Source organism: Ammodytes marinus (assembly GCF_949987685.1).
Source record: "Ammodytes marinus genome assembly, chromosome: 18".
Lineage (NCBI taxonomy): Eukaryota > Metazoa > Chordata > Actinopteri > Uranoscopiformes > Ammodytidae > Ammodytes > Ammodytes marinus.
The window spans coordinates 19,371,879-19,387,791 of record NC_137222.1 but is presented as its reverse complement, the minus strand read 5'-3'; the positions used below and the strand labels follow the sequence as shown (position 1 = coordinate 19,387,791).

At 42.3% G+C, this 15,913-nt stretch overlaps 1 protein-coding gene across 1 annotated transcript; it reads left to right on the top strand.

The window, feature by feature from the left end:
• Positions 1–20: 20 nt before the first annotated feature.
• Positions 21–15,606, top strand: ppp2r2ab (protein phosphatase 2, regulatory subunit B, alpha b). The gene is made up of 10 exons (XM_080046940.1): positions 21–323; positions 2,466–2,534; positions 6,263–6,360; positions 6,628–6,793; positions 7,158–7,270; positions 9,890–10,067; positions 10,377–10,541; positions 11,447–11,616; positions 12,339–12,430; positions 13,961–15,606. The coding sequence occupies exons 1-10, from the start codon at positions 317–319 to the stop codon at positions 14,238–14,240; spliced, it is 1,338 nt and encodes a 445-aa protein (XP_079903066.1). The 5' UTR covers positions 21–316; the 3' UTR covers positions 14,241–15,606.
• Positions 15,607–15,913: the final 307 nt, after the last annotated feature.

The following is a 15,913-nucleotide window of genomic DNA, read 5'->3' as shown; positions in this document are numbered from 1 at the left end:
GTTCACGTGCGGAGAGACCGTAGAGGGGTGGGGAAGAAGTGACTTGTGGGATGCGGCAAGAGAGGCAGAGTGGGAGAGTGACTGACACACACAGTAGAACAACAGCGAAAGGAACGGGGAAGAAAAGGAGGAGATCAGTAATACATTCACCACTGTTACGGTTAATTGAACGCCCAACATTGTGCTCTCCGCAGACAGACAGACAAGCAGCGGAAATTTAGCGGAAGAGAAAAAAGTTGAGATCCCACGAACCAACGCGTGGGAGTGGGAAGAAGGATCGTGACTGACTGAGGCAAGCTCCACTGTCTGTCTCGTCATGGCAGGTAATTCATTTGAACAATTACACACATAAACACCACGAACAGGCCGGGGTTTTACTGCAACTAGACTCTGCTCCCTCCAGCTCTCTGCTATGACGGTTTCAATATTTCGCTAAAGAAGCCGAATGTCACTTTAGGCTAACGGTAGCTAGCTCACAAAACTTAGCTAGTGCGCTAGCGTAAGCTAACCAGCAAACTCCAGTGTCATCGCCCATCTGGCCTGTATTTGTCGGCTAAAGCTAACTTGACTAGCAAGCCGCCGCTGCTAGCAAACGGTAGCTGTTTACCATTACCATCGGCCTGGGGCTCTTTCAAGCTAACGCTGCAAACCGTGTTAGCCAAACATAGCTAACCTAACGCTAACTTGTCGTAGATGTAACGGCTGCTCCCCAGGCCTGTGCACGCAACTTAAATTAAACAAACTAGGTATTTAAAGTATTTTTTCTGTGGTAAATGGTGACTCATTAAAGCAAATAGCTTGAGGTAAAACCGTGGGTTTCCACGTCAGTGCACAAATCTCCTCAGACATGCCAGGACTGGCTAGAGAGGCTAGGGCTAGCTAACATTAGCTAAAACTTTGACATTGCCCACATGCAGGCTGATAGTTCAGGCCTGCTGCAGACTTTACACGCTCTTAAATAGGCTGTGCCATTTCTGAATTAAACGACTGAAAAGCCAAGGGAGCCAGCGTTTGGTACATAAGTGAGTAGAGAATCCCCCCCGTCTCAAATAGGGACCCATTTAGACAGGGGTTTGTTTAGCCTAACGTTGCATTTCACGTTTCATTCATCAGCTGATACTTGTTCAGTGAGTGTAGACTCATTATAACGTAGACGCGCCTTCAGTCCCTTGCAGCTAATTGATGTAAATGGCTGTTTATGTATCATCCTGCAAAAATAGGTCACTTATAACCTATTTAGTCCATGCATTTGGGCGGGGAAATGCCACTGGTATTTGGGCAGAGGTATTGCACATCATCCCCTTGTTGAAACCGACATGATTTAGCGGATTTAAAACATTAAACACCTGTTACATTGTGTACTGCCCAGTACCAAACCCTGCCTTGGCTTTTTGTTTAATATCATAATTAATTTCAATGCACTAGTGTATGCTGAAGCCACGGTGACTCATAACTGTCCTTGATAGTTCTGCAGAGCTGTTCCTCGAGTGTTGGACATTTGTCATCGACAAATCCGACCAGTTTTCATTGTGTAATTACATACATGTTCACGTGCCAAAATATGCGGAATTTAACTGGCCGTGTTATGCAATGATCTATGTCGATTGGGAACCTGTTGAGGCAGCGATTGGAAGTCGTTATAAAGCAAGGTGGCGTGTTATTTCTTGCTTTCCAAGTCGTGCAATAAAGTCTTTTTCAAGGATTAATTCACCTACTGTCCTCATGATCTGGTGTTTAATAGTCAGTATTCATGAATTTGACTTGTTCGCCCATCGTGACAACCACTGTATTAAATAGGACTCAAATCATATTCTTGAGTTGGAATGTACTTGTTGAATGTTAAAGATCTTTGCCGCCCAATTGGCCTGTATTTTTTTATTATTTTTTTGGCCTCATAAATGGGCCCTTAGCATAATCTTCACGCTTGCAACAGATCAGGCCAGGGATATTTATATCTGGATTTGAGGGCAGAAAATTCAAAGGCATCATGTGATAACAATTACAATATTTGTTTTTGGTGCTAGACTTGCAGAAGTAGTGAAAGGACGTATGTGCACACACTATCACCACACACATTTTCACAACAGGTCTGCCATCCGTTTATAGTCCTATAGTAACATCATTTCAATGATCCCTAGCTGCGTGAGTGACAACTTGCTGAAAAAAAAGCTTTCCTTTGTAGAGTTGCTACTTTTGAACTACTTGCATGCATGAGCAAAGAAGGTCCAAACACACAATCGGTGCACTGTTTTGAAACGCCACATTATGTATTTCATTACTGAACGGGCAGACTCATTTGAAACTTAGAGCCAAATAGGTTTCTCTCAACCACTTGTTCATCATATTTTATACCCGAACACTGTTGAGCTTGAAATGAAAGCACATTGATAAACATGCAACCTGCCACTGTTCTATGTTCTATGTTCAATGCTTGTTTGTTTTTTGTTTTATTCTAATCTCTACAGGACCTGGAGGTGACATGCAGTGGTGCTTCTCTCAGGTGAAAGGAGCCATCGATGATGACGTAGCTGAAGGTATGAGCTAGTATTTGGAGGCATAAAGAATGGATGGGAAAGTGGGTTATACACAGCTTGCAGTGAGTGAGCAGATAGCAGCTTAGTATCTTCCTTAATTGTTCAATTTCTCCTGGCGACATATCACAATTTAGCTGTGTCATGGTGTGCTCTGATACTATGCATTTGAACTACACACTCCTTGCGACAGGATAATAAAACAATAGGTCTTACCCTCACTGTGACTGGCTCTTTGTGTGGTCATCAAGCAGATGACTAGAGAAAGGGCCATGTTTAAAAGTGCCACTATGTTAAAGGGGACCTATTGTGCTTTTTCTTCTTTTCTGACCTATACATGTTGTTACAATGTCGGACAGTCGTGTCAAACAAAGCATCAAACAATGAGGTGCCCATATTTGGACGCGAGCCCTGTAGGGAGTTTTGGTTTGCTCTGCACACGCTGCTTCAGGAGTTTTTATTTTTACTCTGGCTCACAGTGAGTCAGACTTCTCTATACGCAAGATGAAAGTAACATTTTATCATTGTCACCGGCCAAAAGGAGGGGGCGGTGTCCTACCTGTGGTTATTTGTGTCAACAATCGGACACAAAGGGGTTGTGAGTGCAGTGTCAATGTAGCAAACGTCTTCACTTGAGCTCTGGTGCTCGTGCTCGGCAGCCCTTTGGTGGAAGTCTTCCGTAAGGTGACCAATCACTGAGTGGGCTCTGTGGGATGAGGCAAAGGGGGAGAAGCAACCTACATGGACCGTTTTTGAGAGAACGCATAAAATACAAGCAAGACGGAGGGCGAGATGCCCAGTTTCCCAAGATGTACAGAGTTTACTGTGCGATCAATCATGTCTACGTGCGCTATGAGATTCCAGAATCAGTAAGACCTGGAAATTAGTATAAAATGTCATCTCTAACCGGACCTGCCTAACTTCATGCATTATTATTGGGCAGCGAAATTCCCTTTTTGGATAACCACTTTTTCTGATCAAACGTCCAGATCTGGGAACACATAGAGCTGCATGCCAGCCTCCTTTTTTAGCTTCTAACCTCTCCACCACCTCTGAACCCGAATGCCCAAATTTCAAACCCTACTGTACATAACTCCCTTAAAACACTTCAGCCTTAAGCTAATGTGTCCTCTTTTAAACTGTCAGAAATGTAGCTGCTCCCATGTAATGTATGTCTGTGGTTCCATTCCTAGTTTCCCAGCAGCCTGCTTTAATGGAGCTGTGTGTGTTATGCTAGTGCTGATACAAACCACACACTTCCTTCTTTTGATAACTGCACATTAAAAGTTTCCCCCCCCCCGACATGGCTATTAATGCTACAGGAAGTTCAGTCATATTTGTCATTAAAGCGGCCACAGTGAGGAGTGATGGCGGCCGCATTAGGAGCTGCAGACGCCCCTTGTGTCTTGTCTGTGTCGTGGACTCTGATCTCAGTCACTCATGGTGCCTGGCGGGCGTCCAGACTATAGGGACATTTGGCAACAGAGCTGTCGGCAGATATCTGTTAATGGACAGTTCAGAGATGCTGAATAATGTATCCATGGCTGTGGAGACGTTTCAGGATTTCTGGGGGGGTTATTATGGTGGCAGTCATCTGTCTAAATGAAAAGGAAGCGGTAGCACAATGCTACACCAATTACGCAATTGGGTATTCAAGCTATAACGCTTGTCTACACATGTATTTGACTGGCCAGTGCAGTACATTGTTGGATATTATTGCATTGCATTACAATGTTATAAGCATTGATGTAAATGGGTTGGAAAGAATAATGGACAGAACCTGCCGCTAAAATAGGATACAATGTAAATACACCACACCACTACATCCTACATAATGACTGTACAGTTAAATGGTACACCGGTCCAGAATAGTTTCTTTAAACACTGAACAAAGGTAATATATGAACTGTTGTATTCTTCCAACCTTGAGACGGATTCGGTCTTTTTGCTGAAGCCCCTCCATGGTGGCAGCCTTGCTCCAAAGCAGTTGACCTATTGAACAGATTGAGGAAGCTCTGTTTTTTTTTAATATTTATTAATATTTTCCTTTTTAGTACACTGTGCTTTGATTGGTCTTTCCCTCAAATGATGGCCGTTGACATGCAAAAAATATTTTCCTCAGACTTGAGGCAGTTGTGTTCTTCAGATTTTTTTATTTATTCTATTTATTTTTGTGTTTTAATCAGATGTTCCAGGAAGCCAGCAGTACAAATGTGCTGCCATTGTAAGCTTTGATATTTTGAGTCTTCTGCTTCCTACCCCCATACTAGTCAAATGAATTCCTATTGGCCCACACGGCTCGTTATGTGTCGTCTGTTGTTGTGCCTAACACACTAACGATGGCCTTGTAGGTGCGATCTAAAGAAAGACTCTGTGCTTTGCTGTGAGGCAGTACTGTACAGTTCATGGTGTTCTGCAGCAGTCTGGCATGTTTCAGCCGTTTAACACATTCCTGAGGGAGCGACAGAAAAGAATAGTACAATATCCTCGGCCTACATTCTCTATCTAACCGTTCTTTATTTATGCAGCATCCACATACTGTACAGATAGTGGCTTCCTTTACTCATTAATAACCAATGTGTTCTAGTAATGCCTTAGCTGCTTTGCTGTGGCCATTGCGTTTGTTTTTTTTACATCTGTGATGGGCATTCCTCCATTATTCGAACATGTTAGAGGCTAAGGACATGAGTTAATGGCATGAATGAAATGACAGCTGATGGAAAATGAAAGATAATTAGGGATGGCCTAATAAAAGAGCAGAGTATGTCATCTTAAGTAACCGTGCCTCTACTTTAAATGTACCCCCCCCCTCCTTATGGCCGCAGGGAGTTTGGTGTACACAAAGACCTCCTACTACAACCCTTTTGCAGCATTGTCTTTCTGCTCCAGTGGTCAACAAAGGAGTGTGTGTGTGTTTTGTACTTAAAGTAACATAATGCAGCTGATGGTGCAGGATGGATCTAGGTTACTGATAATTTCCCGTCTGCTCTACATGCTCTGGCATCCTTCTCTATACCTGTCCTATGCGCTTAGTGCACTCAGGACACATACATCCAGGGTTAGTTGGGATGAAGACAGTGGTCCCTGATCCTCATTTACTATTTAATGGTGTGCGCACACACTAAGCATCCGTACCGTGCCCAAGCTTGGTTGTCAGCTAATATTGTTTTGACCAGTGTGAGTGCTCTGTTCCGTGCTCAAGCACGGTAAACTGCCTTGGCCCAGGCACGGTTGGAAGAGGTGTGCACGCGCATAGACAGAGTCCTGGCATCAATTTATATGAAACTGTTCCCTGCGATCAATGCAAAAATTTGCAGAAGGGTTTGCATTGGTCCGATGTGGAAGTGGAATGTTTGCTGCAAATTTGGCTGGATGAAAATATTAAATAATAATCTGATACAAATACGCTCCAAATCCCAAACCCACGCCTAAACCGAAGCAAGTGTGCCCATCGTGGGAGGACGCGGGGCAACCGTGCTTAAGCATGGTATGGATCAACCGGACCAAGTGTGAATGCACCCAAACATACTTCTCTATACCTTTCCTATGTGCTCAGGGCGCTCTGATTCCAGGCTAAATAAATCCAGGTTTATTTTGAATGAATTAAGTGGTTCCTGATCCTCATTGTCTATTTGAGTATTGGAGGGAAGTTGCTTTTATCTCTACACTACTTTATAAAAGGTCATTATTACAGTTGTAAGTTTAAATGTTCTTTTGTGTTTTGTTTGCAGCGGACATCATATCAACGGTTGAGTTTAACCACACAGGGGAGCTGCTAGCCACTGGAGACAAGGGTGGACGTGTTGTCATTTTCCAGCAGGAAATAGAGGTACAACTGTTTGAATTTGTTCCCACGCATTATCCATTTTAGATAAATGGTTTAAAGTACACACAATTTTATTGTGGTAACTTCTCTGTAAGCAAAAAGTCAAACATTAAGAATAAATGTTCACAAACGTATTATTTCTTGTAAAAAGTAGCTGACACTTCTATCTAAATAGATGGATACGTCTCTTTGGAATGGAACTGATCAAATATAGATCAAAAACCGTTGTCACTGACTTGTGCTCTTTTTTCATCTTTTGTCTGATATCAGAATAAGAATCCGCCTCAGTTCCGGAGCGAGTACAATGTTTACAGCACTTTCCAGAGCCACGAGCCCGAGTTTGACTACTTGAAGAGTTTGGAAATAGAAGAGAAGATCAACAAGATTCGCTGGCTTCCTCAGAAGAACGCTGCCCAGTTCCTGTTGTCAACTAACGGTCAGTAACTCCTTTTTAATTGGGCGCACGCACAGGTTTTTGTTAAGTTTGGTGAGCTTTTTAACTTTAAAGGCAGATAGTTGACATTACAATCCCTTTAATCAGAAATGATCTATAGTGTCACATTCCATCAAATTGAACAACAAGAATGAGTTTTTTTTTTCCAAAAGATTTCCTGTGCATCTTCCTGGTCATTTTATAAATTGATACATTCTCCTTTGCCTACTTCAAACACAATATCCTTTTCATGTGAGCTCAAAACAACATATTCAGGTTGTTTGACTCCTTCAGTGTATGCGAAGAGTGTGCATGTGTCCTTACATCTTTTTGCTACTGTTGCCGTTGACATATTTTTCTTTTTTAGATAAGACAATCAAGTTGTGGAAAATCAGTGAACGAGACAAGAGACCAGAGGGCTATAATCTCAAAGAGGAGGATGGACGCTACAAAGACCCCAACTCTATCACGTCACTGCGGGTTAGTGCTTAATTAACTCGGTCTGAGCAAGGTTTCTACACAGAATTGAGAATACTTTCACATTAGATCCTTGCTATAGTGAGAGAGCAGTGCTGCCCATCTTACTGGCTTTGCTTCCTTAGGTAATGCAGGCGTTGCAGGAAACCTGCTGTGTGATTTTCTGCTCTGAATACCCACACAGGTGTTTTCAGTTATTCTGGCTGAATGCAGTTTTTCTTGAGGTTGGACTTCAGTGAAACTATGCAGGCAGTTTGCCGAGATCACTAAATAATAAATTTAAAAGTATCATATACAGTGCTGTTTCAAAGTATGTGAAACCCTTGAGCATTTTGGAATTGTATTCAGTTTAACCATTAATCATTCATTTTATCAATACCAGTATTTTTTATATGAAATAACAGATGTTTGTTTATCAATTCAACATTTTTCTATTCCGGAAATCAATTGTTAAAACAGATAAAACAAATGATTTGCCAACTGTTGAACCCTGTGCTGCATTGCTTAAATCGAGCAGGTAAACACAATCAGGTGGGCCAAATTGAGTGATGAAATCGAGAATGAGAGATCTTCAGGGAAGAAATTGGGCGGCACTAGATAAAACAGATGTAAAATCAGGTGAGTTTAGGCCCACCAAAGTGAACCTATACAGGTCAGACATGCCAAGAGGGAAATAAAATCTCAGAGGATCTTAGGAATAGAGATGCTGCACATTTGTCCGGGGATAGCTATAAATTAATTTAGAAAAAGTTTGAGCTCCATCGGTCCACCGTGAGGCAAGTCATCTACAAATGGAAAGCTTTAAAGGCCAGGACACACCGGTCCGACTACCCGAAAATGGAGTCTGCCGTTTCAGGCAGCTCCAGTCTTCCCGTCGCGGCCAAAAAAGTGCCAAGAACACACCGAGCCGACTACTGACTTTCCGTACGCTCTGCTCTTCCGCGGGACGTAATGTCTCCATAACAGCAGGCGGCGCTAATCTGTATTGTGGCCCAAAAATACGGAATCACTTGAGAGAAGGTTCTCTTGGTGGTATGCAGATTGCGTTTTTGCCCATAAATGGCGGTTTTGGTTATGACCAAACAGTTAAATTGGACTAATCTGTCCACAGAATAGACTTCCAGAAGACTTCAGGTATCTCCAGGTGCTCTCTGGCAATGTTGCGACATGCAGTTGTGTTCTTTTTTGAGAGCAGAGGCTTCTTCAGCAACCCTCTCATGAAAGCCATGTTGACTGAGTTTTCTTCTTATTGTGGAACCATGCACATCTGTCCCAGATGCTGCAAGAGAGGTCTGCAAATCACTAGATGTAATGTTTGGGTTGACTTTTAACTGAAATCACTTTTCTTGTGGCGCTTGTGGATATTTTTGAAGGAAATCCACTTTTAGGCAGATGTTCAGTCACTCTTAAAGCTTTCCATTTGTAGATGATTTGCCTCACGGTGGACCGATGGAGCTCAAATTTTTTAAATTAATGTATAGTTGTCCCCAGACACATGTGCAACATCACAACTCTATTCCTGAGATCCTCTGAGTTTTCCTTTACTCTTGGCATGTCTGACATGAATGGGTTCACTTTGGTGGGCCTAAACTGACCTGGTTTTATATCCGTGTTATCTAGTGCCGCCCAATTTGTACCTAAAGATCTCTCATTACATTGGTCCATTTCATCACTCAATTTGGCCCATCTGATTGTGTTTACCTGCTCGATTTAAGCAATGCAGCTCAGGGTTCACAAACTTTTGCACATACAACAGTTGGCAAATCACTTGTTTTTTCTCTTTTAACAATTGATTTCCGGAAAAGATAAATGTTGAATTGATAAACATCTGTTATTTCATCTAAAACATATTGGTATTGATAAAAATAAATTAATAATGGTAAAAATAAATAAAAATTCCAAAATGCTCAAGGGATTCACATACTTTCCAGCAGCACTGTAGGTTTAGGTTTTCCTGCCCTATCCTGTGTGACATCTAGCAGTCACATAGCAAGAGTAGCTAATTGTGAGGCATGGACTGTACGTGCTCACACAGCCCTGAGATGTCCAGAATAACAGAACACCTTTCAGTGGGTCTAACGTGTGGGACTCACGTGTGTGTGTGTGTGTGTGTGTGTGTGTGTGTGTGTGCCTGCTTGTGGGTGTCTCTCTGTGTATGTGTGTGCCTGCCTGTGCTGGCTTTGTATGATATACAACATATCAATGGTTTTTGCCTCTGACATCATCTTGAAACTAAATGCCAGTTATTCCAAATCCGACAAACTTGGCTGCACAAGTGTTACCGGTTAGGCTGGCTTTTCCGTTTTTAACGACAAGTATAACCCCAGCACACAGTTTGTGCTCCTACCGTAAGGCTTTGAGCTAATGTTTGGAATCCTGTCAGACTCATGAACCTTGTGGGTGCATCATTATCAAGGCATTCAGCCAAAAGGCTCTTAGGGTTGCATGTTGGCACAACATTTAAAAAAACATTAGGCAATTCAGCTTGTAATAGAAACATTGTATAGCTCGGCTCGTCTTCATCGTGGATTTAAACTGTTCATCTCACTCTGCACCCAAAAATGAATTTGTGTCGTTTTATATTTTAAGTTTCACATTTTGTCCTGTTTTCCCTGATCTCAGGTACCAGTTTTAATACCCATGGACCTCATGGTGGAAGCCAGTCCACGCAGGGTGTTTGCCAACGCTCACACCTACCATATCAACTCTATCTCAGTCAACAGTGACAATGAGACCTACCTGTCTGCAGACGACCTGCGCATCAACCTGTGGCACCTCGAGATCACCGACCGCAGCTTCAGTATCCTTCAATACGGGCTGGCTTTTGCGTCTGCACCGGCCTAATCAGTCATTTAAGTATGAAATGATCTAATGCCACACTGGTCCATTTGATGTTTATTTCTTTTTATGATTTTCCCCTGTGCAAATGCTGTATTTACATTTAACCATTGACAGTTTTCAATGGAAATTGCTGTGATTTCCATTCCATTTAGGAAATGTGTTTGTGCTGCAGAAATGCACTGTACACAATGTCATTCGTACTCAAACCAAGCCATTCGTGGCCCTAATCACTAGAATGGTGTTTTGCCCTTAACCCTGTGCTCTCCAGATATTGTTGACATTAAACCGGCTAACATGGAGGAGCTAACGGAGGTGATCACAGCAGCAGAGTTCCATCCTAACCAGTGTAACACCTTCGTCTACAGCAGCAGCAAAGGAACCATCCGGCTCTGTGACATGAGGCAGTCAGCGCTGTGTGACAAACAGTCCAAATGTGAGTGCCTCATTTGGTTTTTTAATCACCAACTCTTTATCAGGGGATTAACTACTGGATTATTTAAGATAAGACCCCTGATTGACACTGAACTACACTTTAGCTCCACATTAAGACTTCTAGCTGGAAGCCAGTGAAGCTTGGTGTTTAGTGGTAAATTTGTATATGGTGGAAACAAAAACATGACGCACATTCCACTGAAAAGGTCAGCTAGAAGCAGTGCTATCTCCAGTGATGCTACAGCTATTCTGATGACAAGATGGCACTACATTATTTAACCTAGTAGTAATATAATAGAAACTGTTAAAACAAATGAGTATATGTTATATGCCTGTGTGTTAGGTGGCGCAGGGTGCCATGGGGGGACAAATCAAAGGCTGTGGTCTTAAAATGGGAAGCTCTAAGCTTAAAAAAAAAAGCTTTTCCCATAGTAAGAAATAAACTTCACATCTGTCCAAGACCATGAACGAGCAGCACATGTTAAAAGCACAAAGCCCCCTCCCCTCACACAAGGAACGTTAACACATATGGAATTCCCAGTGTTTGATTGTTGTATGTCAGAGGTGTTGGGTTACTGCAAATACACACTATTGACTCTTTGTTTAACAGGCACATTTTCAAATGACTTAATTATTATTTATCAACCACAGAAGATCAAAGTTAAGACACTCTAGTTCACACACCTTTGCTCTAAAAGATGTGTACTCATGGGATACAAAACCATCAGCTGTCACCTAAATGATGAACTAAATTCTAAATGTACATCAGCAAAGTTTCAATCACAGATCCTCATCTGTGTTTGTTTTCCATCCCCATATGTATGCACACATCTCACTAATGTTCTGAAACCGTCCGTCTACCAGTCTCTTACTAATGTTCCTACCATCTTCCTTTGTCTTGTCCAGTGTTTGAGGAGCCAGAAGATCCCAGTAATCGCTCCTTCTTCTCTGAGATCATATCCTCCATCTCAGACGTTAAGTTTAGCCACAACGGACGCTACATGATGACCAGGGACTACCTGTCAGTCAAGATCTGGGACCTGAACATGGAGAGCAGGCCTGTGGAGACTTATCAGGTGAGAGTGACAAAGCCTTTGAAGTTTGAAGGGCCTCTTGCTACAGTAGCTGTTTACACTGTTACTTGGTCTGGGCTCTAAAGATTCTCTTGTTAGTGGTATCATACAAAGGCAATGGCATTAGACACTAGTAATATCACACTAAATGAGTTAGTTTTATGCACACATGATTTAATGCATCACAAAGGTTGAAAAAACGAAACATTCAGTACTGGGTACTGTCATTACCGGGAAAAAATAATGCTCGTATTTTAAAATAAAGCTGACATACTTCAAAAGTTTGATTTTGATTATTTTTCTGAAGGCCTCAACAAACGTGAAAGTGTCCGCACCTTGGACACCTCCTAATTTAATTCAATGCACATTTATTTTAAATGACGCCTCTGTGTTGTGCTTTAATTCACAATGCTAAATATAGAAATGGATGCAAAGACATACTTATTTATACTGAGTGGCCACACCTTTTTTTATTATTAAATCCTTGTAATTCCCCATGGTGGCCACTAGGAGGCACCAAATATATCGTTTTGCTGTACAGTCTTTTGTATCTGCAGGAGATCCATTCTGATCAGATTTATAAATAACATTAGATTGCTAATGTGTTGTTTCAAGCCTGGCCTTATCAAATAATCCAAACCTGCAGTAGATATAAAGATCCTTCACAGTGGATGTGTGAGTGTTTAAGGTAGCCCCCGTTCACATCAGTTTTCTGATCATTCCAGGTTCATGAGTATCTGAGAAGCAAGCTGTGCTCACTCTACGAGAACGACTGCATCTTTGACAAGTTTGAATGCTGCTGGAATGGCAATGACAGGTGAGGACCTGCAGGGGGCAGAACATGATCACACCCAATGAAAAACATTTTGCACTAGAATTGACTGTTGACATCTCTTATCTGTGTTTGGAATATGATGACATGTTTGTTTAATAGTTTAATCATGCTCTTATCTTATATTTTGGTTTTTGTTTGTTTTTTGACTCACCTGCAAAGTAGGGCAAGCGTAATTTGGATGCAATAACAAAAACAGATTTCATAATGCTTAATAATGATTGTGAGACTGGCTGAGTAGCTTTTTTTTAAAATGTCACTTATTAGTATTGTGTGTGCTGTACAGTCTACTATCAGTGTCGGTCATTGTGAATATGCGTATGTAAGTTACTTTAAATTAATCTAAAATTCCCTACCAAATCAGGCAGTGCATCAAAAACACAGGTTTACCCCTTCGAATAAGGCCTGTCCGTTTAAGCTGTGGTGGTCCACACCGCCACAAGCTGGGGTTCTCTGCGTAGAACATGCTCAACTTTTGGAGAAAAGCAGCCTTGCGTCACGCTGCTGCAGCCAATCACGGCATAGGAGCAAAGGTGTACTGTTATGTTAATTTTTTTTTTTTAAGATATTTTTTTGGCATTTTTATGCTTTATTGACAGTGTAGAGACAGAGTTGAAATGGGGCAGAGAGGGGAGTGACATGCAGAGAATGACCGCGGGCTGGAATCGAACCCGGGTCCGCTGCTGACCGAGGCCCATGTGAGGGGGACGCCCTACTAACTGAGCTAAGGGCGCCCCCCTGTTATGTTAATTAATTGAAACTCCCACTGCTGTGTAAAGGCCGAATTCCACCGGCTGCATCTCCGGTCCTTCTCCGCTCCAGCACGGCAGAAACAGTAATACAATTAAGAGCAGTCAGTGGGTGAGTTTCCACCACGTCCGCTGCACCGTCTCTCTGCTCCGCTGCTGCTCCAGCTCTCCGGTGAAATACGCACTGCTTCTATTTCTGCCGGATGCCTGAGCTCACCGCATCAATTTAACACAGAACACATCGAGATAGACAGGAACACAAGCGCCGACAAAACAATAAAACCTCCGGTTAATTTTCAAAATAAGACACTCGGTGTTCACTGCAGGTGACATTCTCAAAACAGAGACACATACAAGCATGTCCACTGTTCTTTTACTCGTTCGGATGGGAACAATAACCTTCCGTGCGTTCGTTGTTGTGTAAATACCATATAGGAGAATCATATTATCAAGAGCGATCGCCCGTCACTTTTATTACTGCGGGAACTCCTCGTTCTCGCGACTCCAGCTGTTCAGCGGAGCTGGCCGTGCCTGCTTTGAAAACGGAGCCGGTGGGTATTGACGGACGTGGGCGCACGGAGCAAAACCGTTGGACACCGCACGCGCAGCCAGTGGAATTCCGGGGTAACACTCCTCCGATTCGCCGCACTGCCTGTTTGTGTGTGAACTCGGCCTTCTACCTACAAAACACGACAATCTTTTGGTTACTGAGATAATTCCAAGATTATTTTGTCTCACATCCCTTTCTCCTATCCCTCCCCATCAGTGTGGTGATGACCGGCTCGTACAACAACTTCTTCCGGATGTTCGACCGCGGCCAGAGGCGAGACGTGACTCTGGAGGCGTCCCGGGAGAACAGCAAGCCCATGCAGGTCCTCAAGCCCCGCAAGGTGTGTGCAGGGGGCAAGCGCAAGAAGGACGAAATCAGCGTGGACAGTTTGGACTTCAACAAGAAGATCCTACACACTGCCTGGCATCCCCAGGACAACATCATTGCGGTGGCGACGACCAACAACCTCTACATATTCCAGGATAAAGTGAATTAACCACGGGGGACGGATCTAATGTGAGATCTGGCGCGTGGCGACGTGACATGTGCCACCCGCAGCCTCATTTGGGCTGATCGGTGGTCACCAGGACAACCAGCGTCCCTGTCCGTCGCTACTGGGTGACCAGACTTTGCCACTTTGTTTGAGATGTGGACAGAGAAAAGCCTTGCTCTTGCCCGTCATCAGCCTGTTTTTTGTGGCAGAGTAACACCCGCCTTGTTGTTTAAATGATGTTGTGCCAATTTTTTTTCTTCTCCCTTTTTTTTTTGCCGGCCCATCTGCCCTTTTCTTCCTCTGGGGTAACATGGGTGGACCAGTTTAATTTCCTTTAAAAAAAATTAAAATAAAAAAAATCTGAATACAGACAGACTTATTTTTATAACTTCCTCCCCCCCATGGCTCTGTTGTAGAAAAATGAAAAACACTTATTTAGTATGTTCCCTTATTGTTGTCCTGTGCCATTCTAGTGTTTATTTTTCTAAGATTATTATTTTTTTTTGTGTATACATCTTTTATTAATTCATCTGTTATACTGTCATAGTATTCTTTGAGTCTCTTTTTCTTCACATGCCTCCCCCTCTTTGATTAAAGCATGCATATTCGACAGTCACACATTTTTCTTTCAACACCTAACTGCTCGTACCGGACAGCAACACCTCAGCGGTTGCCTCCAGTGTATTTTCCACAGATTGAAAGCCCTGCCCCGTTGAGGAGTTGTACCAGAAGATTTTCCTTCTCTTTTTTTTCTTTTGGGATTGGCTCTGTCTTAACACCTGTGCATCGGTTCCTCTTTCCACCTTTTTGTTAGTGTTCATCAATAGTCGGGTATAAGAGATAGCCTATTCAAAGATAATTATTATGATTGTCATATTTATATTAAAAAAAAAAGTTTAAAAATGTCACCCAGATTTGTTCCGTCCTATTTTGTGAAATGAAGCTGGACCTTACACATATCTTTTTTTTTTTTTTTTAGTTATCTTTGAGTATTGTCTTCCCATGGTGTACAACAGCACTGGAGCAGTACTTCACAAGCGAGGGAAAAGCCTTTTTTGATTTGACACTGGACTTTCTTACTGCACTAACTAAAAGTACTTGGATGTGTTGTTAAGACTGCGGTTTAAAAAGATAACATTATTTGAGGCATTGGGTCACTTAAAAAGTGTTTATTGAAACTACTGCAGACATTATTAATGCTACTGTATGTGATGGTACAATAAGCTGCGAGATGGACTTGGCAGCAGTTGATGTTTCCACACCGTATTTAAAAAATGTGGTCAGTTCAGACTATATTGATGCCTCTAGTAATGTATAACTACAATTTTAATCTATGACAGTGAAGATAATAAAGGAACTACTTTTTGCATCCTTGTGATTGCCTTGATTGTTGATGAGATCTCATCTGTACTTTTACTCTCCTTTGATGTTGTGTTTATGTAAACCAGCTATTCAATCATACTTTATTCTAGATTCATATTTAGAATATGAATGAACACCTGAAACTGAAGCAAAGATGTTCTGCTTGTTTTCAATCATTAGACATGGGTGTACACCGGACATTTAAGGTGGAAACCAAGCTGTGAACCTGTCCCCAATCTGTCCGAATGATATTAAGAGAACCTGATCTGGAGCTGCTAAATGTGTATTGATAGCAGCAGTTGTGGTGTCTGGTT